Source organism: Patiria miniata, unplaced genomic scaffold (assembly GCF_015706575.1).
Source record: "Patiria miniata isolate m_02_andy unplaced genomic scaffold, ASM1570657v1 HiC_scaffold_22, whole genome shotgun sequence".
Classification (NCBI taxonomy): Eukaryota; Metazoa; Echinodermata; class Asteroidea; order Valvatida; family Asterinidae; genus Patiria; species Patiria miniata.
The window spans coordinates 7,196,597-7,224,146 of record NW_024037061.1 but is presented as its reverse complement, the minus strand read 5'-3'; the positions used below and the strand labels follow the sequence as shown (position 1 = coordinate 7,224,146).

Below are 27,550 nucleotides of genomic sequence, written 5' to 3'. Positions count from 1 at the left end.
TTTTTGATACTGGAGGAAGCAGTGGCGTAGCCAGGAATTTTTCAGTGGGGGGGCGCTGGGGGGGGGGGGGGCTGGAACATTTCATGGGGGGGGGGCGTCAAGCAGGGGCGTCAATCGCTTCTCAGAAGTGGGGGGGGGGGACATACCTTGATCATAACTGATGCAAGCGCGAAGCGCGAAGCCCTTACGGCGTGGGGTTCGGGGCCCGCTTAAGGGCCCCGAAAAAAATTGGATTCTAGATGTTCTGTGGTGTGATTTGAAGCAATTTCTTACGACTTTCCTCTATGCTTTAACTAATATTTTCTTCGCAAAAGATAATTATTTGAACATCGTTTTCGAGGTTGGAGACATTGAATCAGCTATCGGTATTCTGAGCTATTGGCGTGGGGTTTGGGGCCCGCTTAAGGGCCCCGAAAAAAAAAATGGATTTTCGATGCTCTGTGGTGTGATCTGAGGCAATTTCTTACCACTTTAACCAATAATTATCTTAGCACAAAAGATAATAATTTAAACATAATTTTCGAGGTGTTCTCAGCTAAAGGCATAAGAAAATTGTGTGAACATTGTTTTCGAGGTTGGAGTCATTGAATCAGCTACCAGAATTCTGAGCTATAGGCGTGGGGTTCGGGGCCCGCTTAAGGGCCCCGAAAAATTTTGGATTCTAAATGCTCTGTGGTGCTATCTGAGGCAATTTCTGACCACTTTAACCAATATTTTCTAAGCAAAAGATACATTGTAGTACATAATAGGGTAAATGAGACACGAGTTCAAAAACCGGGGGGGGGGGACATTTGATATTGTGCCCCCCACCCTTCAAAAGGTCCCCCTGTCCCCCCCCCCCCCCCCAGGATTGACGCCCATGGCGTCATGTAGATCAATGATATTTTTTTTAGAAACTCAAAATCTCAGTGGGGGGGGGGGGGGCGACTGGGGGGGCGACAAGGTTTCATGGGAGGAATCATTGTGATTCTCCTTCCAACCCTGCATGTTTGTGTGTCCCCTACATGTTTGTTTCTTGTTCCTCTGTCATTTACCTCTGAAGAAGGCCTGGCTAAGGCTGAAATGTAATGCCACTTTATTTTTGTTTAATGTCAATAACGTTACATATACTATTGATGAACCATATTTGCCTGATCTATCTTCTGCCCGCCGTCATCATCGTCATTAGCCTATTTGAGAATATGGCCGACACAATAGAAGGGCGCTGTCACAAACTGAATGTGGTGGGTGAGATGTACTTTTAGGATGGATGAGATGTACTTTTAGGATTCATGGCTCAGTGCCCACGCCTCTCTGTGTTTTGTACCGTGCCATCGTATCGCCCACATCAGCTACTTTGCTGGGCAATTTACTTGAATATTTTAGTGATTAACAAGTACGACATGTTGCCAATTTATTAATAGTTTATTGTGATGGCCGTAAACAGCATATAGCGATTAATGGAGCACAATTCTTCTCGACTCATGCAAATGCAATTGACATTTAGGAAGGAGACATGGCAGGCAATTAGACTCTATTTTTGTGTGTACATGGCAGTAGCTCAATTTGTGTTTATCACAGATGAAAAGATGAATACATGGCGAGTCAAAAAGAAAGTGACCGTATGATAAAAAAAAATGGCACGCTCCATTTTGTAAAAAATATAATTGGGATAAAGAACATGTTATTGAGTAGTAACTGTGAACATTTCACGTAATTTGCATACTCTTTTCCCAAGTCGTGTCTATTTTAATAAAGATATCACAAAATTCAGCTGTCCACCACTAATACCAATTTAACGGTCTACGAATTGATGAATATCCATTAATAAATATAATGAAAAAAAAAACGTTTTCCCGCCTCCACGAATAAAGGAAAAATTGAAAAAGAAAAATAGAAAAAAATCACCAATATTTCTAGGGAAAAAGAGTTGAATTGTTCCCCATATTCAAAATACAAAATCTGACGGTAAAAATAATGTTTCAGTCTTGATTCATAAGATTAAAATCTCAGTTGTATTTGGAATCAATGAGGATGGCTATAAAGTGCTTGTTTCGACAGATCATCCCACAATAAAAACGAGAAATATAAGAAGAGGAGCAATGGTTATTGGACTATGCCTCACTCACTAGAAAGTGAAGAGAGACATGCCCATTAGCATCACACTGCAGTCACATTTGGCCTAAACTGATTCTTTACTTAGGCCTAACCCTAAAAGGGCCGGGGCGGAATCCAACCCCTCACTTTTTGGCTGCCGGTCTCGACTCGAGACCAGCCAAAATATCGAGACCAAAGGGGACCGAGACCGAGACCAAGACCGAGACCACAGCTCCCAAGACCGAGACCGAGACCGAGACCGGCAAAAAGTGGTCTCGAGACCGAGACCGAGACCGAGACCGGTCTCGAGACCTACAACACTGCCGTATATATAGTGTACTGCTTCCGTGTTTACGCCATGCGTGATAATTTCACCTGTGTGCGTAGTATGGTGGAATTCAACACTGCCAGTCAATACAAACAAGTTCAGATTGGAGAATAAAATGGCCAAACATTTCCTCTGGAAGTTGCGCAAAAACCGGTTCAGATGGATCATGAATAGACCCAAATTTTCATCACGGAAGAGTGGATGGGGAAAAAATATGCGAAAATCAAGACGATTTTGATAGCAAAATCGGCGAGCAGAAAAAGATTGCACCCGGCGGCTGTGACGTCATTTTGTGCCATTGTAGTACATATTAATAGGGCCCTGTAAATGAGACACGAGTTCAAAAATCTGGGGGGGGGGGGGGGGGATTTGATATTGTGTCCCCCACCCTTCAAAAAGTGGGGGGGGGGGACATGTCCCCCTGTCCCCCCAGGATTGACGCCCATGCATGAGAGGATGAACCGTGGGCGTCATCCAAAAGACCCTGATGAAGGAAAGGGGAATGAGGAAAGTGGTGCCGCGACCGCTAATAATGAACTTAAGACACTAATGGATGAGGACATGCTGCACGTACGTCCGTCATCGTGCCGGACACAGGTGCAAGTTGTAGTCAATCATCCTAATGATGTTTGATGTTCAAGCCCCGCCCCCAAAATAGGCTGGAATGAAGTGTAGGACTCTGACACAGCAATTTCCCCTCCGCCGGCGACACTGACCTCCAAAATTATCGCCCAAATACCTGTTTCTTTGAAACTGCTCATTGGACCGTGAAACACCGGTACGGTTTTGCGCAATTGAAAATCAAGCTTATGTCATATAGGCCCTAACCAGTTTCTCGGCGCTTGTACACTGCAGGCCACACCTTAAGCGACACCACACCGAAAAGCTCCCTATATCGATTCAATTTTAATTGATTTTGGCTGGATATTACTGCGTTCGAAACAATCGTAAGCGTAGCTATGAATTGTTGTGAGCGACCGAAACTTTCGGATCTGAAGCTGACTTGCAGGGACCCCAGTGTGTTCCACCGCACACAGGTGAGTCGATTGAATGCCAGTGCACAAGCTTCAACTTCCATGACAGTCATTAGAGCATAAAATAAAGGCTTACCGAACTGAAAGTAAAGAATACAGCCAACACGCACAGTGCAGATTGGTTCAATACAGCATTTCCAAGGCTTTTTGGCACCATTGTGCAGATGAAAGGCAGAAATCTTGCTGTGTTTTTATATAAAATAACAGTGGCGCTCAATGGGCACTGGATTTTCTTTTCATGACTGAAATATGAAGAGAATTAAAGGCCCGTTCTGGGTTTATGACCATCTTTGTCATCAAAGTATGATTTTCGTGATCTCCTTCTCCACACATTGGTACCTTACGGCCCTCACGGTAGTATATTAACCAATATGTTATTCTCAGTAAAACACTAACACAACACAAACGAGAATGCACTACACAATGTCACATAGGCCTACAGGGTGAGTAAAAAAAGAAACCCAAATGGTGCCACCTATTTTTTAACAGAAATTCTGCATGTAGCGCTTTCCAGATCTCGGATATAAAAGCCCAATTCAAAGCATACCGGTGCTGTTAGTGAAAGAATCATTCAAATCGCTCACGTCCTTTTCCAGTTATAGAATTTTGAACATAAACACCGTTTATAAACCTTGTCCACGGATCACTATAAGGTACGTGATATCAGTAAAAATAAAACCATGTCGTTTCCTGAAATTTATATCAGGAAGTAGAAGGCAGAGCAAGACTATAAACTCTTGACATTATAAAGCATGCTAGTTTAACATTGCAAGCAACAGGTTTTAAATAAATGTTATGATAAGTGCCAGCTACAATGGTTATGAGAGTGTTCTGATGTGTTATTTATATGTGAATGGTTTTCGTTTTTCTGAAATATCAATTGCCTTTATTGTGATCCGTGGACAAGGTTAAAAAAACTGTGCTTCTGTTCAAAATTCCATAACTGGAAAAGTACAAGGGCGATTTGAATGATTCTTTCACTAAAATAAAGCTGGGCCTTCATATCCTAGACCTTGAAAGCGCCACATGCAGAACTTCTGTTAAAAAAATAGAGGGCATCATTTGGGTTTCCTTTTTTTTTTTACTCACCCTGTATTTTTCATGCTATGTTTCGACCCTTTCTTCATCAATTGGTACAGTGGTCCAAGTTACCGGCAGTCGTCTTCATAGCGTACCGTGTGGTCCTGGCCCTCTACATCCTTGGTTTCTACATAGCTCTAGTGGTAGAGGGGCAGTCAAATGGAGGCTACAATTTGATTTTTCTCACCAACGTTGCTTTCATCGTCTTCGTTGTTTACTTGCTGGTTTCCGGCCTCGTTGCTGTTACCGATGGGTGCATCTTGCGAAAGCGAAACAATGAGGGTAAATCCACTTGACTTTTACAGGATGAGTAAAAAAAACACGAGACCCAAATGTCGGGGCTATTGTTTCAGTGAAGTTCTCAATGTAGCACTTTCAAAATCTAGAATTATGAAAGCCCAATTCATGAGCTTTCTTTTAGTACAGGAATCATTTAAATCACTTATGTACTTTTCAAGTTACGGACTTTTAAACACAACCACCGTTTTAAAGTTCTGTCCACGGATCACACAAAAGGTATATGCGTTCTTTCAGCAAAACGAAAACAATTCTTACACATCCCTATTCGTTTTCGTTTTGTTGAAAGAACACTTACCTTCTTGTGATCCGTGGACAGAACTTTAAAACGGTGTTTGTGTTTAAAAGTCCGTAATTTGAAAAGTACGTAAGTGTTTTGAATGATTCTTGTACTAAAAGAAAGCTTATGAATTGAGCTTTCATATCCAAGATTTTGAAAGTGCTACATTTAAAACTTCACTAAAACAACGGTCCCGACATTTCGGTTTCGGTTTTTTTTTCTCACACTGTAGTGTTTTGCGCCTTAACGAGATAATTAATCATGTATACATAATGCTATGGCGTACAACTAATTTGCATGAATGAGTAATACAAAGGGCGAATAAATATGCATACAGAAAGTGTGAATATTATAATAAACATGGCGTGAGGGACATGACGTCACGTTTAGTTACTGAGGGTGACACCGAGGGTACCATTACTATAAGTCTTCGGGATGTGCAGAAACACAATGTCTCAAATTATATTCAATACTTAGGCTTCTTTCCATTCGTCAAGAAAATTTAAACTCGCCCTGAAAGAAACGAATTATCCTTTGCTTCAAATTTCATGTCGAACATTGATTTCATGACGCAATCATGTGCCCGCCCGCCAATTCCATTTACACGGGTGACGAATAGAAGATGTCACGATTTGTTTTAACAAGTTCGATATAGGAAATATCTCGGAAGCTGCGGGCCAACGAATTCGTGTTCATGCACGAGTCACGTGATTTTGTCATGTTATTTCTGGAAGGAGTAGTGTTAGTAAAGTTAGTGAGTAAAACACATGGCCCCAGTTTGGTCATGTGACATGTTAGGGCTGGGCTACAGATACTTTTGACAAAGATTGGTTGAAATCGGTCAAAATATGTAGGCGAAATAGACAATGTCAACGTTTGTTACTAATTAATAGACTAACGGACCATGGATGTAGAACGGACTTAGAGACATGGTGATTTGTCGAGCTGCTATCCCGCAGCTAAAAACTTGACAACTAAAGGGATATTTATCGGCCAATAAAATTACAATATCCTAGACGCGAAATGGCAACGGGGGTCCGGGTTGGGCGGTATACAAAAGTGTTTTAACTGACGGTTGTCACGGCTTCAATTTTACCCTTTTTTCTCGCCAGAAATGGGCATCCGTCACGTGATCCACTGGCTCCTCTTCAACGTGACCATCAACGCCAATTTCATTATCAGCATCATCTACTGGGCGGTCCTCTACAACTCTGCGCGCTCTGGTTTCTTCTACAATTTCCACGTGCACGCGGTGACCAGTATCGTATCCATGATAGACCTCATCGTCACTGCGATTCCAGTACGGCTCTTTCACGGCATCTACCCAGTCGTGTTTCTGTGCACCTATACGGTGGTGACGCTCATCTACTGGGCTACGGGTAACGGCACTGTTTACCCCTTCCTAGATTACGACAACAACCCCGGCCTGGCCGCGGGAGCGATTGTCGGCATCTTCGTTGCCGTCTGGGCCATGCAGGGATTCATGTGGGCCATTTACAAACTCAGGATGTGGTTTTGGATAAAGTGTGAGGGGCAGGACTCCATATTACAGCCTGATCAAGAACAGGACAGACATGAAGAAGGTCTTTAAATCAGAACTTAGTACGGCTATACGACTACCAATTTCGAGTTGAAATAGTGATTTTTTTTTACGACTGCGGGGGCCAACCATTTTTTAAGGGTGCGTCACCATACCCCCCCCCCCAGATACTCCGCTGGGTGGGTATATGCTATAGCATCGATCTTAACATTCGTATTCTCTCCTTTTGTTGAATAATAAACAGAATAGACCATTGGGGAGGGGTGCTCTAAGCTCCACCTGTGATATCAGGCATTTGGGGGGGGGGGGGCAGGGGGGCTAAGTGTTGAGGCTGTGATACCCTGTTTACCCTGTGAACCAAAGTCCATTTTTAGCCTCTCAAAACTATTAATTAATAACAGGAGTTCCACCGTTATTCTTTTGGGAACATTAAAGAGGGTGTTTAATGCTTTTGAATGTCACAATCCAGCAACGAAAACCTTTTCAATTTAAAATTAAATTCAATATCTAATTTTCTATCAGCTTCCAGTGGGAATTTGCGTTCCCAGTGCTCTTCATCAAATTCATTTTTTTTTCTGTTAATGAATTTTTAACTTGTATATTTATTCCAAAACAAAAACGAAAGTACGTGTACATACATTTAACACTCCGAAAAGGGTTTTATTTTGGGGCACAAACAGATCCTTTTTGCGAGCAGACTGGCTCCCGGCCCGTACATTATCGATACTGATTTTGGGGCAGGAACCAGCCTAGAACGGAATTATTGCCTGGCAGCCAATAATTCAAAATTGTAAAGTAATAATTCAATAATTAAACATAGGCCTTATTTTTTTCTGTCGATGATGTCTCATTTAAAAGTGAAAAACTTTTGGTAGAAAATTAGCAATTTAGAAAAGAAATATATTTTTCAGGATTAATCTCGAAAACAGAGTTGTAACGAGTCACTGATATTTGTGACTCGAGTCGAGTCGAGTCATTTTAAAGAAGTGACTCAAGTCGAGTCGAGTCATTAGGTCTAGACGGTCGAGTCGAGAGTCACAGTTTGTAGTCGAGTCGACGGTCGAGTCAAGTATTTAGCTCGAGTCAATTCAAGTCACAAATATTTGAGCACTTATACAATAAATAAACACAAGAGAGAAAGTCATTTTTGTGTTTTTTTAAATTTCACATTCGGGCTACTACATGTGGCGACACCACATCTGACTGTTTAATGACAATAAAAAGGGGGCGCCAGCTGATCGTCATTCAACTAAATGGGGACACTGATCAAACCACGTACGTATATGAATACATTATTCGCGAACATTCTAATGTGACGTGAACAAAACCGGCATCGGCGTAAGTCATTGCAAATATTTTTCGCAAAGTTTTGCTTGTATTTTTGGGACTCGAGTCTCATTAGCCTTCCTCGAGTCGAGTCTTTCTGATGAGGGACTCGAGTCGAGTCGAGTCATTTGCTCGCAGTGACTCGAGTCGAGTCGAGTCATCAAAATTGTTACTCGAGTCGAACTCAACTCTGCTCGAAAATAGCAAGAGGAATATATGTTGAGACATAAAACATTCAATAAATTCAAACATTAAAAAAAAACAGTATTATTAGTGAAGTTCGATGTAGTACAGTACGGGGGAGTTATTTATTTCATTAGTTTATTTTATTTGTTCATCACCAAATGTCCCTCCACATCAGTGATGGGGAAAAATTAAGCAGTTGGCATATAAGCATTGTCGCGCGAAAAGGTTGTGCATCTTTTAAAGTTAGGCACAAAACAATATGGGTAAACCTATGTGAAATTTACGTGACAAAATCGTGCATTATTAATCACTCGTCACTTGTGTGCGTAAAACGCACGACCGTGTCATGCAACATTTTGAATTCGCGTATTGTGTAAATTGGCCGTAGTAATGTTTGTATATCATATCAGTTATTATGTATTTAAGAAATATAATATAAAATTGCAAATAGTGTTTCTTAATTTAGCAGCGATAAATGGTGCATCAAAAATCACATTAAAATATAATTACATCGCACCATTAAAGTCATATAGGCTGCATGACGAAATAAATTCCATTTGGTTTTTAAAACGGCCTATAGATCGTTAGCAATGCAACCATCTTGGAGGTCTAGGAGTGTGTTTTTGTGCATTTATCGTTTATGAATTTTATACAACTCTTGCGAAATGATATCCACTACCTTAACGAAGTCGGTATTGCTAAATCACAGACAGAGTAGCGACAATTTTGTGGACCATGCCAATCAATGTCCGATCCCACGCGCCCCTCAGCTCAGCTCAGCACACTGACATGCATGGAAACGCCATACGGCCTGTTTATTTTGTGCCGCTACTCCACATTTCACGTGCACGTTCCCCTCGAGCACAAAAGGTCCCCACAAGGCTGGTTAAGATTCCAACACGACAATACACACACGCCCGTTGGAAAATACACAGTGTGAGGAGTGTGTGTCGGGTACTGGAAACGAGTAAATGGTTAGTTTTGTACACGAAGCTGTTGCATGGCTCGTGCACGCTCCCCTCCAGTACAAAAGGTCCCCACAAGGCTGGTTAGGATTCCAACGTGTGGAAAACACACACGCCCGTTGGAAAATACACAGTTTGTGTGAGTGTGGTTGGGTATTGAGAAACGAGTAAATGGTTAGTTTTGTACACGAAGCTGTTGCATGGCTCGTGCACGTTCCCCTCGAGTACAAAAGGTCCCCCACAAGGCTGGTTAGGATTCCAACGCGACGATATACACACGCCCGTTGAAAAATACACAGTGCGAGGAGTGGGTGTCGGGTACTGGAAACGAGTAAATGGCTGATTTTTGTACACGAAGCTGTTGCATGGCTCGTGCACGTTCCCCTTCAGTACAAAAGGTCCTCACAAGGCTGGTTAGGATTCCAACGTGTGGAAAACACACACGCCCGTTGAAAATACACAGTTTGTGTGAGTGTGTGTTGGGTATTGGGAAACGAATAAATGGCTAGTTTTGTACACGAAGCTGTTGCATGGCTCAAAGGTGGATGTTTCATCTGTTAAAGGAACTCGGATTCTAAACTCCACAGCCACCCCTTGGTTTCAGCTATAACTACTAAGGGATATTTAAATGCAACTTTAATTTTACTTACATTGCCCCCCCCCCCCCTTGTAAACCTGATTTCAAAAAGATTTGGAGGAAGAAAATATTGATTTATTTTTTAAAATTTCAGTCATGGAATATAGACTTGTACATGTAGACCCAAAAGTTGAGAGGTGGTAGCCAGATATGGATTTTTATTTTTTCTGACTGGGATTTTGCTTTTTGAGGAATAATGGGGTACTTCAAATGAGCAGTCAGTCTTATCTCATGGCAACAGTGAGTGGTAACTGGTGAAAGTGTGTGAATTCATTGCTGGAAAATCAGATAGAAAAATGTACTCTTTCTCCAAAATACTATCCCAAATTAAAGAGAAGATTGAAATGTCACTTATTTGGAGCACCTCATTTATTTTAAAAATAAAAAAATACTTCAGTTAACGCCCACAGGGGTGTGTTTATACAATCCCCGAAAATGGTTGGCCCTTATTGCATAAATTGGTACCTACTTTGCTTTATGTGCGCGACTAAAATTTAGACATTTTGGCTGGTCTCGACTCGAGACCAGCCAAAATATCAAGACCAAAGGGGACCGAGACCGAGACCTCGAGAGACCACAGCTCCCGAGACCGAGACCGAGACCAGCAAAAAGTGGTCTCGAGACCGAGACCGAGACCGAGACCGAGACCCGAGACCGGTCTCGAGACGTACTGGGAAACGAGTAAATGGCTAGTTTTGTACACGTATTTGTTGCATGGCTCGTGTACGTTCCCCTCGAGTACAAAAGGTCCCCCACAAGGGTGGTTAAGATTCCAACGTGTCGAAAACACACACGCCCATTGGAAAATACACAGTTTGTGTGAGTGTGTGTTGGGTACTGGGAAACGCGGAAATGGCTGATTTTATGCACGAAGCTGTTGCATGGCTCGAGCACGCTCCCCTCCAGTACAAAAGGTCCTCATAAGGCTGGTTAGGAATCCAACAGGACAATACACACTCGCCCGTTGGAAAATACACAGTGTGAGGAGTGTGTGTCGGGTACTGGAAACGAGTAAATGTCTAGTTTTGTACACGAAGATGTTGCATGGCTCGTGCACGCTCCCCTCCAGTACAAAAGGTCCCCCACAAGGCTGGTTAGGATTCCAACACGACGACACACACACGCCCGTTGGAAAATACACAGTGTGAGGAGTGTGTGTCGGGTACTGGAAACGAGTAAATGGTTAGTTTTGTACACGTAGCTGTTGCATGGCTCGTGTACGTTCCCCTCCAGTACAAAAGGTCCCCACAAGGCTGGTTAGGATTCCAACACGACAAATACACACACGCCCGTTGGAAAATACACAGTTTGTGTGAGTGTGTGTTGGGTACTGGGAAACGCGGAAACGGCTGATTTTGTGCACAAAGCTGTTGCATGGCTCGTGCACGCTCCCCTCCAGTACAAAAGGTCCTCACAAGGCTGGTTAGGATTCCAACGCGACAATACACACTCGCCCGTTGGAAAATACACAGTGTGAGGAGTGTGTGTCGGGTACTGAAAAACGAGTAAATGTCTAGTTTTGTACACGAAGCTGTTGCATGGCTCGGGCACGTTCCCCTTCAGTACAAAAGGTCCTCAAGGCTGGTTAGGATTCCAACACGACGACACACACACGCCCGTTGGAAAATACACAGTGTGAGGAGTGTGTGTTGGGTACTGGGAAACACGGAAATGGCTGATTTTGTGCACAAAGCTGTTGCATGGCTCGTGCACGCTCCCCTCCAGTACAAAAGGTCCTCACAAGGCTGGTTAGGATTCCAACAGGACAATACACACTCGCCCGTTGGAAAATACACAGTGTGAGGAGTGTGTGTCGGGTACTGGAAACGAGTAAATGTCTAGTTTTGTACACGAAGATGTTGCATGGCTCGTGCACGCTCCCCTCCAGTACAAAAGGTCCCCACAAGGCTGGTTAGGATTCCAACACGACGACACACACACGCCCGTTGGAAAATACACAGTGTGAGGAGTGTGTGTCGGGTACTGGAAACGAGTAAATGGTTAGTTTTGTACACGTAGCTGTTGCATGGCTCGTGTACGTTCCCCTCCAGTACAAAAGGTCCCCACAAGGCTGGTTAGGATTCCAACACGACAAATACACACACGCCCGTTGGAAAATACACAGTTTGTGTGAGTGTGTGTTGGGTACTGGGAAACGCGGAAATGGCTGATTTTGTGCACAAAGCTGTTGCATGGCTCGTGCACGCTCCCCTCCGGTACAAAAGGTCCCCACAAGGCTGGTTAGGATTCCAACACGACAAATACACACACGCCCGTTGGAAAATACACAGTTTGTGTGAGTGTGTGTTGGGTACTGGGAAACGCGGAAATGGCTGATTTTGTGCACAAAGCTGTTGCATGGCTCGTGCACGCTCCCCTCCAGTACAAAAGGTCCCCACAAGGCTGGTTAGGATTCCAACACGACACTACACACACGCCCGTTGGAAAATACACAGTGTGAGGAGTGTGTGTCGGGTACTGGAAACGAGTAAATGGTTAGTTTTGTACACGAAGCTGATGCATGGCTCGTGCACGCTCTCCTCCAGTACAAAAGGTCCCCACAAGGCTGGTTAGGATTCCAACGTGTGGAAAACACACACGCCCGTTGAAAATACACAGTTTGTGTGAGTGTGTGTTGGGTACTGGGAAATGAGTAAATGGATAGTTTTGTGCTGTTGCTGGCTCGTGCATGCACAGTTAGTTAGTTACTCGCCCTACTTGCGCAATTCTGCACGGTTTTGTGTAATTTTGGTTGTTGGGCCCTAGACTATCAGTGTCTTGTGTATTTCATGTTTTTGTTTTGGCCTTCACATTTTTAAATGAAAAAAAAAAGTTTTTCTCTCATCAGATTTTAGAGTGTGAAAAGGGTCGATTTAGGAATTAGGATCAACTGCCGGGAGGCCTAGGATGTTTGTGACAATTAATTTGGAAGCTCTGCTTTTCAGGTAGCAGAAAAGCAGAAAAGTAGAAAAATTCATTGTACAAAAGCATACAATCTTCTTTTCTTCTTTTCCGACAGCAAAATACTGGCCTACTCCTTTTTTTTCGGGGGATTTTTTTTAGGGTGTTGGTGGTCTCCAACTTCTGAACTTCCATAGTTGCAGACATGCGTGTGATGTGTCGGGGTTTTTTTTGGGGGGGGGGGGGGGAGGGGAGGGGATTTAAGATGATTGGTAATTGATTCAGTAACTAAGTGGTCAGAGCAGGGTGGGGGGGGGGGGGTAAAGGGGATGCAGTGGGTTTTTCCCATAGAGCTATATAATAAAGAACAGCTCTATGGTTTTTCCTCGAAAAATCGTCCAGCCAATAAGTATGGCGCCCTCCACAGTTTTCTTTCTACCAGCCTGACGCTCAACATGGAAAGTGTAGTTTCGCGCGTGGCTGAGTGTGCCTAAAATCGTCCTTATTTTTCCACTTTCTGAGTTCCAAATCAGATTTCAAATCACATCAGTGACCATGAGCAAGCGATTTGAGTTGAAACCTGCTGCCTTTCAGGCCATCCAGAATGTGAATATCGAGCAGATTGCGAAAATGGATGAGGGTAGCATTCGGGCCCTGCTGCCGTGCTTGGTCCGTATGTCCCTGTGTGCTCCACTCGACGTGAGCCAGTCGTGGGTGGAGGGGCGCAAGCAGATTCTGCGGGTGCTGTCTGGGTTGGAAGTGGTCAACTCGATCGTCGCTCTGCTGTCTGTGGACTTTAATGCGCTGGAGCAAGATGCTAGGAAAGAACTTCAGATGAGGTAATGAATGACTTAGAAAAAATAGACCAGGCTACTGCTCTGAAGATTTAAAGTTGTAAAACAACAAACAAATATTGTCAGATTGTGTAGGCCTAGTACAATCATCATCTTTTTGATCAATTTGGTCATTGGTATTGTGTTTACACAATATTGCTTTTGACTCAAAGTGTTTTTTTTATTAACATTTTGTGCTTTTGGTATTCTTTTATTTTCCTGTTTGAAAGGACTTTTTTCCAATGTCAACAAGTGTAGAGAGCCACAAACATGACAAATCCCATAAATGAGGTGAAAATGAGAGGTGATAAAACAAAAAAATTGCTTTATAAACTGCCTTTAATTTGTTGAAAGTGTGTTTCATATACAACCAATATATTTCTTTGTTTGCATGCTGTTTAATGTGAATAAATTGTGAAATTAACAAAGTAATTAAAAGAAAGATTTTAGATTAAATGAATCCCTCTCTTCTAAGCAATGATTAATTTGGTTAATGGGGCTGTCATAAGTGAAATGTACTCTGTAGGCTCCGTGCACAAGTACCCCCTCAACGGTAAGAAGATGAGAGTTGGGGGAGACCACTGGGAGAGACATTTCAATGCGTTGCTAACGATGACTGACGCTCATGCAAAAATACTATGGGAGTATGGCTCTGTGCACATTCAAAATAAAATAAGTCATGCGCACTTTGTGCTATACGCATGAGAACCAGTATGCGCACGTGGTGTGTCCTGTCGATGTCCACAGGGGCCTCAAAAGTTATGAAAAGGCGCCCTCTCTTGTTTGTGCACCGAGCCTATATCCTATCAGTGTTTAACTTAATAATGCTCACTGATGAAAGTATTGAGCTGTATTTTCTCACCAGACATAAACTGGGCGAGTCAGAGAATCTTTTGACTGCTAACATCCAACATGGCCTGGCTCTGGAGTTTGAGCGAAGTGACCCGGCAAGAAGGCTACGTCTGCTCATCAGTGAACTTCTGTTTATTTCCAGTCAGGTGGGTACAACGAGCATCACATTTGTCAAGGTGTAATGGTTGGAATCACTGACAGTCAGATGTTTTTGCTGGTCCCAGAGGGCCAGCCTATAATCCTATGTGCCCCTGACCGACTGACTGTCAAATGTGACATAGCCTGGTCGTTGGCTTGTGATGGGAGCCTGGTAGTGCTATGTGTAAATTTAAACCAGATGCATAAAAAGACTTCCAGTGACTAGCCATATGAACTAATTGAAGAGTATTTTGTATGTTCTGTGACCAGTGTTACTGGAATGCATTGTCTTTTTTTTCAATTGTCAAAGTCCATAGCTGCCAACTGTTACTAATTTTTCGTAATTATTACGAATTGTTTGTTAAATTACGAAAATATGATTTGCCACTAAAACATTACGAATTTCCCATTTTTTACCTAAAAAAAAAAAAATAATACTTATAAAGTATCGTTTTTGACCGAAAACTTCCGGCGAAATGTCGCGATAATGGATGGACTGGTGACAAGTCTAATAAGAATGCAGTCAAGCACCTGATAGACATCAATGCAGTGTGCGCAGTGGAGTACTTGAGGACCAGACTAAAACTATTTTTCAATGGTGTGTCATTTGTGTGCATCTCGTGGATGTGTGGTTGTGTGTACTGTATAGTAGTACTTTTCAGTGACGATCGTGAGCGCATTTGGTCGCTTATTGCCGGGATGAGACCCATCAGTGCGAGATTTTAATCATGGAATTGAATAAGAGTATGGTTGGAATAATTGGTAATAGAGTTTGAGTTTTTTTTTGTTTTGTTTTTTTAATTATCTTTTGGCCTACAGTACATTATTATTCACAACAAGAAGGGTATACACATGTATGTGTACATGTAAACCATGTACCTGTACTCTATGTTGGTAAAGCTTTTGATAAAACGAGCAGTTGAAAATGACCGCGCGGGTTGATTACTAATTGGGATTTTGAAAAGTTGGCAGCTATGAAAGTCTGCAGAGTCAAGTAACTGACTAGATTGTTCCTAAATTGGTTAAATTTGTCATAAAAGTGACACACATTTGCAAGTGTAATTGAGTTACTGATAGTTAAACTGTATGTGACTCAAATTAAATTCTTGACTCGACCCATTTTGACTTACAAGTATTATCATCCTGAAAAGTGTGAACCTTCCCCAAGTAGTCTTAGAGTGATTCCAATATCAGACTTTTATTGTGCCATATATTTTTAAAACTTTGTTATTCAGATTAAAGACACGACAGATTTTGTGCGGAGACCCTGTGAATTGTTTGAGAGTGAAGTCTACTTGGAAGAAGTGTCTGATGTACTGTGTATCGCACAAGCAGGTACACTATCAATATTCGTTGCAATTATTCTGTTAAATATTTTTTACTTCCTGTATGGATGGTCCGTGCTCAAGTACCGGAAAGAATGTTACAACCTGATGCTACTTCAGCGCTTGTGTACAAAGTCTATGGAGAGTCCCTAACAAATTTAGAAATGTTTCTCAGTCCCAGATTCATGTCTTATTATCATTTTTGCAATGACTGACCTTCATTGAGATGATATATGAAGAAAAAAGCAGCGTCAGGTTGCAACATTTTTTTCCCAAGTACCCCCTCAATCGTTACAAAACGAGAGTTGGGGGAGATCCACGGGCGAGACATTCAAACGCGTTGCTGATGATACCTGATGCTCATGCAAAGGTGCGAAGGATTTGTGCACATTTTTGAATAAAATTCATCCTGCGAACTTTGCACCATACATATCTGAACCAGTGTGTTCACATAGTGTGGCCCTTCAACTAGATCTTACAATTTATCAGAAAGTGTCATCAACTGTTTTATCGTGGAGTCCATTGTCGCATCCCTCAATCTTTCATACCAATCTGAAACCCTCCTAGATCCTTTAAACATTTTGGAGGATTTTGTAGGATTTGAGAAGGTAGTACCCAGTCATCTCTTTGCATATGGCTGAATGCCCATGGAAAATACAAAGAATTTGCAGGGTTTTATGCACAGTGGTGGATTTTGGAGGATACAGGAAGGGTCCTAGTAAGAATACTTGGATCTTCCAGACAAGGCAGTAATGGGCACTTCCAGCATTATGTAATGTCTATGACAGAGCTTTCAAGAGCTCAGTGAATAAACCTGACAATGTATTTATCAAATGTTATAAATTTATCCATCATCTGATATTGGTCAAGGAAATTATAGCTTTAATAGGAGTTTTGCATCATTTCTTTGAATCATTAATTAGAAATCATGGTTAATTGACTGTGTCACGGACATTACACTTCGTTTCATGACGCTGGAATTTCCCTGATGTAAAACTTGTGAGTTTTCTGATACCTGACCCAAAACACTAAATTTTGGTGCCCTCTGAATGAAAGTGTACCTTCAAGTTTGTTTATCAGTGACGTGTGCCTATATTTCCAATTCTGGCCAACATCTTGTTTGAATGCACCTGTATTTTTCCTTTCTTTCAGAGCTTCCGTCCCTACTTTCAATTGACAAGATGGCAGAGGCGCTCCTACGTGTTCAGTTTGGTCCTATTCTACTCTGCAGGCTCGTTGCCAATGTGCCAGACAGCTTCTTCCAAGGTCAGTTAATCTGATATTTCAGTGAACACTTGCAATAGTATATGACCTGAACTTCAATAAGCATAAACAGAGACCAAACCAGATGGGTTTTTTTATCCAAAATATGTGGGGAGAATTTTTTTTTATAAAGGCTGCCAATTCATGATAACTTGATTTAAAAGTGTATGAGAGAAACATTCCAGAATGAAAAAGTTTGGAAAAGATTTTGCTTAAAGAAAATAATTTTCACTAAAGTAAAGTAACTTTTTTTCTGTGAGGTGAAAACTTTTTAGGTATGCTCTCCCCTCCCCAACTAACAAATGTTTTCAGTATTGGATTAATTCTGAGGACTTTGAATTTAACAACATAGTTTCCTGACCAAAGTTCTCAAGTCGGTTCAAAGAATTCCTCTGTATTGTTAAAAAAAAAAAAAAAAGACAAGCGTAGTAAAGCTGGTCCCAGAGTACAACGATTCAGAGTGGCTATTCACTGGGAGTCTTTTCATGCATCTGGTCGACACAATGGGCTGGATTTCGACCATTTGGCATTACGAGGTAATTCTGTACAATAGCACTGCCCGGCTTTCTTCACTAGTCAACCACCAGGCCAGGTCACATGTGACAGTGATTCGGGGAGTCAGTCAGTCAATAGATAGAACATTCATTCAGAAATGGAACACACATGCTCCGTGATGTTGCTTATAAAATAATTCCTCTTTATCTTGTCCTATTCCTGTTTGTGTTCAGTTTGCAAAAGCCTGATTGTGAATGGAGAGCGGCAGGACGAGGATAGCTACGGTGGCCGGCGAAGGACACAGACACTGAGAATGTTGGCAGCAATGAGTCCCAGCCAGGCTCTCACTATCAGAGCACTCGCTGTACGTATCAATCAAAAAAGATGACTAGGGTTAAGTTCTGTGAACCTTTTACCAACGTTTGCAAACAGGACTAACCATTTGATATTAACAGGGATGTAGGCGAGTGAGGAGTCCATCACAAGTCCTCCAGTCCCAAATCAAATCACAAGCTATTCAAATGATTTTTGACAAAGGCATTCCTTTGTTATTGTTAATCCACTGTTACTTGTGACTGGACTTAGGATGGTATTGACTACATCCCTGGCCAACAACATTGATGGACTTTTCCAATAATGGCCGATGGTCTTCAATTGCAGTGCTCTATGTTTTCAAAGATGGCTGACTCATCCACAATGAGCTGTCTGAACTAAAATTTGCCATTTTCTACATCATCTTTTATCACTGGCAGAATTTCCATTGTAGCAACAACAAATATTAGAAGCTTTGAAAAGCTGATATCTGCACACTGACATATCTAGCACAGGGTGCCAAAACAATTTTTTCAACGGCATTTTTGGTGCACTTGTAGTTGGCATGTTCGCATTAATTCTAAGTTCTTGTGAGTGAAACACACCCCTGTTCCCCAGGAATTATATTTATTAATTTTGCATAATCAATGAATATAATTCTTCACTTGCTCTAACAGCGCCCTCTATATTCATGCACAGAGCCAATAAGCATTTATCACATTGTTATTTATACATGGAATAGGTTTTCAATTTTTGAATATTTTTAATGTGATAGCATGAACTCCATGTTTCTCACACAGGTCGACCAGTGCAAGCTGCCCGGCCTGGCCATTGCCTTGTCGTTAGACCACGACACAACTGACCAATCAGAGAACAGAATGAGTGACATGGTCGGGTTCATCAGCGGCTTGCTGCTTGGCAGTAACTCGGGCGTTCGCAACTGGTTTGCCCAATTTGTACGCAATGGGCAAAAGGTAAGTAAAGTTTTTAAATGCTTTAACCAAAGCAGCGCCCCATAAATACTAATAAATAACCAAATTTAGCGCAGTGCAAGAAATGTAAAAGTCTGTGGAGCCTTGTTGCGTTGGGCCACGGACACCAGTGTATAAACAACCAATTCTGAGACAATGAGAGCTAGTCTCATTGAACAATGCCACAGTTGTATCCTGCTGCAGTTGGTGACGACAGACTCTGAGGCAGTTTGGCCTTAAGATTTTTGACTTGATGTACCTTGCTACACTGAGCAGGCTTCTCATTTTGACAAGTGTTGCAAGTTTTGCGTTTAGCAAGATTTTAAGCAAAAATACCATAGAAGTTTTATGTACCATAAAACAATCTTTTTTTCTAATTTCTACACTAACTTTGTTCTCTTATCAAGCACAAGGCTGACGCTAGCCTTTCTATTCTCCAAGCTCTGCGGACGCACCTTCTGCAACAGCTTAAAGCAATCATCCCCTCCAAGGAGTTCCATGGGAACCTCCCCGAGCGGCAAGTGGTACAGGCCAGTGCTGTGATGAGACTGTACTGTGCACTCAAGGGGATAGCTGGACTCAAGTAAGTCATGAACCTTGCGGGTTTTTTTTAAATTTGTACCATTGAGCATAGTGTCCTTCTGATGTGCCATTGGTTTTTTAAGTGTCTTCCATTACATCTGACAAGCACAACACTCTGTTAGCAATCGTCATCATCCTTCGGCTGCGGAGCAGTCGACTACAAGCTTCTTCCTTTTACTGCAATCTTGGGCAAGTGTTGCGATTTGGTCTGGTCGCAGCATGCCATCACTATCTCCAAGCAAGCGTTGAATATAAGTTAGGTATGATGTGCGTTGTCTTCCTGGTCTCTTTCTCTGTTAGCAATATCTTATGGTATTATCCAATAGGTTCAGTGAGGAAGAAGCTAAGCAGCTGTTACGTCTACTGAGTAGCCACCCTCTGCCCACACCCTCTGGTATTCGCTTCATCTGTCTGGGTCTGTGCATGCTGTTTGCATGTCCCTCTCTCATCAGGTGAGTATCAGCTAGACTCCTCTGTTGTCATAGAAGCAGTGGAGACAAACTTCATTGGAGATGACTCTGTTGTTATGGAAACCACATCACATAACATGGATACCAGAAAATGCTAGGCAGGAACCAATTTTATGGTGCTGCTTAACAGTTAGCAGAAAAGTTGTGCTAACTACAGCAGAAAATTGTGCTGACCTTAAGCACTATTTCATGGCATAGATGTGCCAACGGTTGTGCACACATGGAGATTTCTACTACGTCACTGATTTAAACAATTCTGTCCTCTGAGGTAAGCATGCCTATTGCTGTGCTTATGCTTGCGGTCTCCATGAAATAGATGGAGGCTCTTTTAGCAGAAAACTGTGTGCTTAGCAGCGCTATGAAATTGGGCCCCCTTTGTGGTTGTATTATTTATCACCAAATCTGTGTCACTTTCCTTTTTTTCCCAATTGTTTAATCAGCCAAGAAGACGAGCACGTAGTGATAGACTGGATTAACTGGCTGGTCCGCGAGGGACCGATGTTTGAGCGGGAGAGTGGTGTTAGCGCCTCGTTCAGCGAGATGCTTCTATTGATGGCCAGTCATTTCCATGCCAACCAGGTCCATGCTATCATCGACTTGGTCTGCTCAACGCTGGGTATGAAGGTAAGAAACTGCTTTATATCACAATTTTTTGCTCTTTAAGTGATCACCGTTTGCCATTCCCCAGGTTTGCAGCATTGCTAATGTTGCTGGCATCGTAACTTTGGGCGTGATCCCTGGCTACCTGGCATAGATGTGTTTATAGGAAAACTGCCAACATAGGGCTGGATAGCTCATTTTATAGTAAAACACCCTGGGTTCTTTTCAGAACCATTTTTCTTTTAATACAATAATGTATATTTATACAGCACATGTATCCACCAGTATTGGTGTTCAAGGCGCTACATCATTATTACCCTGCTTATTGGCCAATGAAACATTCCAAATACCATCTCAGCTCCCTGGGGAGTACACAGCTCGATGCTGCCATTTTGGCGCAAAGCAGCTAAAATCAACCACAATAACCATTTCTGCCCTCACAGGTACCGATTTACTCCTGGGTGGGGAGAAGCAATGAGTGACAAAGTGCCTTGCCAAAGGGCACACACACCATAACCGCAGGCTGGACTGGAACCCACAACCTGCAGAATTACCCACAAAACACAAGTTCAGTGCTCCAGACCATGACGCCACGGCACTCCACATAGAGATAATTACTTCGTAAAAGTTGTAATTTGTATCATACAAAGCCTCAAAATTGTGTTTAATGAAATTCTAATATGTAACAAAAAAATTAATGTTCGTTTACTTTATAATTACAGATTCCAATCAGACCCAACTCACTGGCCAGACTCAGACTGATGTTCATGCAGGAGGTCTTCACTGAGCAGGTAAAAAGGCATCCATCTTGGTACTGTACCCAAGGTACACGTGAACTATCACTACATTACAAACTGGTCATATTACCAGCACCTGACTATTTGTAATTCATTTGTGTTATGTTTCATTCAGGTTGTTACTGCTCATGCCGTTACCGTTGCTGTGACCCCTGACCTGAGCGGCTCGATATCAGGCTATTTACCCATCCACTGTGTCTACAATCTACTGCAGAGCCGCGCCTTTGCCAAACACAAAGTCCCAATAAAGGTAAAACTGTAAATTTGTGATACCATCACATTTGCAATGAACTTTTTTTATCAAACTTTTGGGGCATGTTGTCGACAACCAAATTAAGCTTTCTCCAGATAGTCAGTTAATCGTGAAATTGTCCATTTTTGTTTGCTAACAATATAAGCAATGCCAACTGTATGGGGGTGTTTTATAATTTAAGTACTTGAGAAATGCAAAATTTAAAAATTTCATCTTTCTTTCTGTAATCAAAGAAATTTGATATAACCTTTTAAATTAGTATAATTTTTAGAACGGTTGCTTATAAAATTTAGTGAATTTGTTCTTTAATTGTTCCAACTTGTGATCAAATTTTTACATTATATCACATTCAAACTGGACAGCCAAACGTGTCAAGCTTGGTGGTTGTGCGGTCAGGCATCTGTACTAGTAAGCTAGAGGTCATGGGTTCATATCCAAACTGAGAACTCTTGGGAATTTTTCACAAGCTTCAGAAAAAAATGAGCATACAGTGCCAAGGGGACAAAGGAGATATTATAGGTACAGTGAAATCTTGATAAGTCAAAGCTCAAGGGAACAGGTTCAAAATTTGACTTGAGCAGAGTTATGAGCTAAGCAGGGTTGTATATCATTGTTATACTACTGAAGGCAATGGATTCTTTGTTAGACTAAACAGTTGTTTTGAGTTAGCAGAGTTTGACGTATCGAGATTTCACTGTATTTTACTTTAACAAGTCAACTTTACTGTTAACGTTTATCTTCCCTCAGGACTGGATTTTCAAGCAGATTTGCCACAGTGCCCCTCCCCTCCACCCCCTTTTCCCACCCCTCCTAGAAGCCTATGTGACCTCAGTGGTAGTGTCCACCCAGTCTGGCACCAAGCAGTACCGGAATGCACCACTCACCGAGAGGGAGATTCTGTCCGTGTACAAGACTTCCAATGTGTCGTTGCTTAGGGCGTCAGTTGCTGAGGATCCGGGCGTGGCTCGGGCGGGGCAGTGTGGTCTGACGGTTCAGCTGCTAATGCTGTATTATCTACTGCTGTATGAGGACTGCGTGCTTAGTAACATGAAGACATTGGGTATGTCTCCATATATGGATTATGCTTGTTTTATTTTCATTGTCTTTGGTTTCTTCGAAGGATGGAAAAACATTATGTGCTTATGGTACTTAAACCTGACCTACCTGCATTTTTTTTGGCCAAAATGCCCACTTTAAACTTTTAATTGCCACATTTGGCCCCCAAAAATAAAAGTCCTCCTTATGTAACGTTTTGGTGTGTTATTGGTCAATTGAACAATTGCACAGATTAATTAAACACAACCATTCAAGGTATCCTGAAGAAAACACAGTAAATATGAAAGACTGACGGACAAACAAAAATAAAGTTACAAAAGAAAATAATTTTCCTAGCTACGGACCTACCTGGATAATTTTAAGGGTGTTACCGTCAACCTCCCATTTTTTTTTCGGCCTCAGCAAATCTTGACAAAGAGGTTTGTGAGATTGTGTTTATGATTTGTGACTCATGATCAGAGGGTCAGGGGCTCATATCCAGCCTCTTGCCATATGTTGTGTCCTTGGGCAAGCCACTTTGCTCTAACTTGTCACTGCCTACCCAGAATTATAAATGGATACCAACGTTGTTAGGGAAGTAACCTGTGATGGACTGGCATCCCATCCAAAGTGGAATAGACCCTTTGCATAGCAGCCCCCTTTGAGGTACAAATGTTAGTTTCCATTATGTAAGATTCTGTTCAAAGGCCAATACTCAAAATAGCTGATTTGTGACTCATTTTGTTAAGTAAGGTCACATATTGACTCGAAACAGACTGTAATTATTATTCTTTGTTTATTTCAGTCATGAACAACGAGCGTCCCCAGTCCTACTCATCAAAGCTCACGTCCCAGATACCCATCAAGTATCTCCTCCACGAAGCCCAGCGGCATCAGCCTGACTACGCCGGTCTCTACCCCTCCCTCCTGCGTCTCCTAGCAACCCACTACCCTCACTTGTGTCTGGTGGAAGATTGGTTGGGGGAGGAGCTAATGGAGGAAGAAATGGGAGGTGGGGTCAGAAAGAAGAGGAGGGTGAAGGGTGGGGGAGAAGGACAGAGAACGGTTGCAAAATGCTCCCCAGCGAGACTTCAGAATGGTAAGCCACTGGCAGTGTTGGTTTGTTATGGATATATTAAATAACCATGGAAATGTACTTTGTTGCGGAATGCGCACAATGATTTGTCAATTTTGATGTAGTGTTTACGCATTAAACACACAAGTAACTTTTTAAGTGCAAACAACTAATTTTGTGCTGTATGTTCACAAACTCATAGCATCGTCGCGGGAGCATTAGGTGCCATCAGCAATGTATTTGAATGTCCCTCCCAATGGTTTCCCCATCTCCCCTTTGTGAACGTGTTCACAGAGTATTCTAAGAGTTATTTTGAATGGACAGCCAATTTAAAAAAAAAAAATATTCAGAACACTGTTTCCAATGTTATGTGGTTTAGGGAAAACCTTAACCGTGGCCCTCAATCCTCCAAAATCAACCAGGAGGATGTTTGAGGATTAAGGCTTAATGGCAAAAAAGTCAGTTGATTGTGGAGGATGCATTGTATTGAGGTCGTAGGCTGTACCCAGCGTTGTGTGTGTTCAACCATGGATTATACTGGATACTATCCGCAGTGTGTCTGGATATCATCGGCACTGCCTCAACGTATTAACATTAATTGTTGGAGGATTTTGAAGGATTGATGCAGTGGTCACCCCTCCACCGAACAAATTCAAGAAATAACGGATGATTTTGCAGGATTGAGGATGGTTCCTTGCCAAAAGTGCCTAGGCAGTTAAGGTTATTCTCGTGTAGTAGCAACACTTGGCTTACCAGAAATTATTCAAATATGACCCGCTATTAGCCCTCATACCCAACATTCGGGCATATTTTCACCCCCAGCCCTGCAGCATGCCTGTCAAGATCCCTCCGAGTCTCTCCTACTCTTGAGACATCTGTGTGAGCTGGAGCCTCATCATCTCATGGACTTTGCTGAGGTCTTGGTGGGCAGTCTACCAGGCCTGCTAGGGGAACAGGTACCTCGTCAAGTCGTGACTTTGGCCATCAAGCTGTGGAGGATGCTGAACACTGTCATGCTCAGGAGGTATCTGATAGACTTTTCTTTCAATTGAGCATTGAAACATTGAGTCCCATTTTGTATGGTATACCACAAGGGTATAAATTGAAGCCGTTGTTGGCAACAGATTTTGCCCACACAATTATGCTTCTTAACCAGTTCGCGCCGGGTGACGTGTATACACGCAAAGGTTTTGTGGTATTCAGAACGGATCATGGATAAGCACGCAACAAGAAATATCTGTCTGCGACCCGCTTGCAGTGAGCAAGACTGGAAATGTCAGGGTGTGCTACCAGCAGATGATGGCCTGAACCAGTCTGGCATCGAACTTTGTAAAAAACAATCCCGCCCCTGGGTCCAGTCAATGTAAAATTAAGCCTGGTGTGAAGTAGTTACGTAACACCCTCATTATGTGAGGTAGTAATTTGTATGGCATTTCTTGATTATTTTGTACTTTCAATAATCCAATGATACATTGGAAACATTAATTCCTGTTAACTTTTTTCATCATAAGTTATACCTTAGGAAGACACCGGACATTAAGGAGACATCTAGAGGCAACATTTTACCGTCGCAAGTAGGCTAGATCGATTGCTCGTTGTCCAAAACGTAAATATATCAAAATTTGTGGGGCTGCGATGAAGGAAAAAAAGGGGTTAGAGGTCATTAAAGTTGGAAAAAGTTGCACAACCCGATAGGAATGTCTCCCTTAGGTACGATTACCAGTAATAATAATAAACATTGTTTATTTTTGCTGTGTTTAGCCATGGTTGGCAAAATGTGGTTGACAAAGAAAGATCTATAAAACTCCTTTCAATTTTTGTATCTTTTTCTCAAAATGACCCCTGGAGTGCCATTCAACACTTCTCTCTCTTCAATGTGCATGTTTCAGGGTTTCTCAGTGTACTTGTATTCTATTGTAATGTGCATTATTTTTTCATCTAGGTTGCGAGTGATGACAGTGAATGCGCTTGTATGCACGAAGCCTGTGGTAGCTTTTACAGAGGAGGATATCACATTGGACCCGCTGATTGTGCTCAGATGCGATCTCAGAGTTTTCAGGTAACTATTGTTTTAATGCATTCTCAGTTTTCCTCCGTTCCGTTGCAAAAATGCAAGTTTGAATTTTGAACATAATTGGAAATTAAGGGAAGAATGAAAATTGAATAAGCTGTAACTCATGGTAAGATCAGAAGGGACCCTGTAAACCTCAAGTTCCTATTGTTTGATTTTGCAATTTTCTAAAAAAAGATGGACCCTGGCAAATACACTCAATTCAGAGCATGCATAAACTACTTGAACAAAATCTCACCAAATGCACAAGTGCCTATTGGAACAGTTGTAATGAAATTTTGTTTGGCAAGCATTATTTAAATCATGTATTTAAACATTTTTTTTAGCTGCAGTGACGTGCCTGAAAATTGGTTTTCTTTTAAAATCTTTTTTCTTTAAATTTATTGTGACTTGTACCTCTCATGTACTTGAAAAGTGAACCATTTTTGTTTTTCCTTGTTTAGATGTCCACCGATTCTAGACATAGTCATGCAGATGTTGACCGCTTACTTGGCCGCGTCCAGAGCCTTTCTGACCACACATCTCCAGTCCAGTCCAAGCATCATCAGACGGCCGGAGCAAGGACTGACCCCCCAGCCTACCGAGCCAGAGAGGGAGGAGCTAAAGAGCGCCCTCATTGCTGCGCAGGAGAGCACCGCTGTGCAGCTGCTGCTGGAGATATGTCTGCCGTTTGAAAACGAGGAGGTAAGTTTTTCTAAAAACTGTATCCACATCCTGAAATGTTTTGCATTGTTTTTGTATCATGAAGATTGCCTAGACTGGAGACGTGACCTCATTACACACGTGTATATGAGGACAGGCAACGGCCTCGTGCATCTGATATCTGATTGGTTGCTATGCGTCTTGGCTCTGCCGCCTCCCCTGTAGTTTGATTGGCCTACTTCTCCTACTTGGCACACTCAAATTTAACGCAACACCCTTTAGGTACACGCGTAGATATTTCAATTGGTTTGACCCTATGCCATAGGTTATTCTGACAGTCTACATGCTGGCCAGTATCACACTCTAAATGGCCCACCATAGCCCGCCATTTTGAGATTGAGTTCAGAGTAAAGACTGCCTTTCTTGCCAATCTGGAACATATTGCTTTGATCATGTGACCATATGGCTGTCTACTTCAACCATTAATGATTGTAGCTTCAAGTTCATTTTTCATTTAAACCCCCATAAAATAACCTTTTAAAACTAACTTAATAAAGTTCTGCATGTAGCACTTTCAAAATCTAGGATATAAAAGCCCAATTAATAAGCTTTCTTTTGGTGCAAGAATCATTCAAATCACTCAAGTACTTTTCAAGTTACGGAATTTTAAACAAAAGCACCGTTTTCTGTCCACGGATCACCAAAACAGGTGTGTGTTCTCTCAGCAAAACGAAAACAATTTGCACCCATCCCAATGTGAATTGTTTTTGTTGCTGAAAGAACACTTTCGTAACATCTGGGTTTCCTTTTTAGTTTTTTACTCACCCTCTATTCATGTACACAAAAAGGTTGATTGCAATTTCATGTTTAATTAACTACAGGCCAGTATGAGGGTAACTGATGGAAAATGAGTGTTGCTAACCATAAAAGACTGATTCTGTTAATATTTTACAAATTTTGTGTGCCAATTGAGGAACCTGTTGTTGTTGCACTATTCATAAGCATGTTGTACATGTAAATTCTGCTTACAAAGTCCATATTCTCTACAGTTTATAACCGAAGAATTGAATGATATAGAAAACATTTGTATAAATTACAAAGACCCAAGACCTCTTGAAGGCAAATTTATTCACTTCACACAAAAAAATTGCAAAAAAACTACTACTACAAGCAGGAAAGCAAAAAC

The 27,550-nt window shown here is 41.9% G+C and overlaps 2 protein-coding genes across 2 annotated transcripts; both read left to right on the top strand.

The window, feature by feature from the left end:
* The first annotated feature begins 3,244 nt into the window (after positions 1-3,244).
* On the top strand, positions 3,245-6,794 carry LOC119730801 (protein rolling stone-like). Its single transcript, XM_038203832.1, has 3 exons — positions 3,245-3,441; positions 4,578-4,800; positions 6,208-6,794. The coding sequence occupies exons 1-3, from the start codon at positions 3,364-3,366 to the stop codon at positions 6,684-6,686; spliced, it is 780 nt and encodes a 259-aa protein (XP_038059760.1). The 5' UTR covers positions 3,245-3,363; the 3' UTR covers positions 6,687-6,794.
* A 6,288-nt stretch (positions 6,795-13,082) lies between these two features.
* Positions 13,083-26,604, top strand: LOC119730518 (integrator complex subunit 2-like). Its single transcript, XM_038203486.1, has 16 exons — positions 13,083-13,489; positions 14,349-14,481; positions 15,709-15,808; positions 16,951-17,064; positions 17,790-17,920; positions 18,669-18,842; positions 19,247-19,422; positions 19,748-19,873; positions 20,332-20,515; positions 21,214-21,282; positions 21,404-21,538; positions 22,289-22,601; positions 23,382-23,675; positions 24,474-24,675; positions 25,594-25,710; positions 26,166-26,604. Exons 1-16 carry the CDS (start codon positions 13,206-13,208, stop codon positions 26,587-26,589), a joined length of 2,976 nt encoding a protein of 991 aa, XP_038059414.1. The 5' UTR covers positions 13,083-13,205; the 3' UTR covers positions 26,590-26,604.
* The last annotated feature ends 946 nt before the right edge of the window (positions 26,605-27,550 follow it).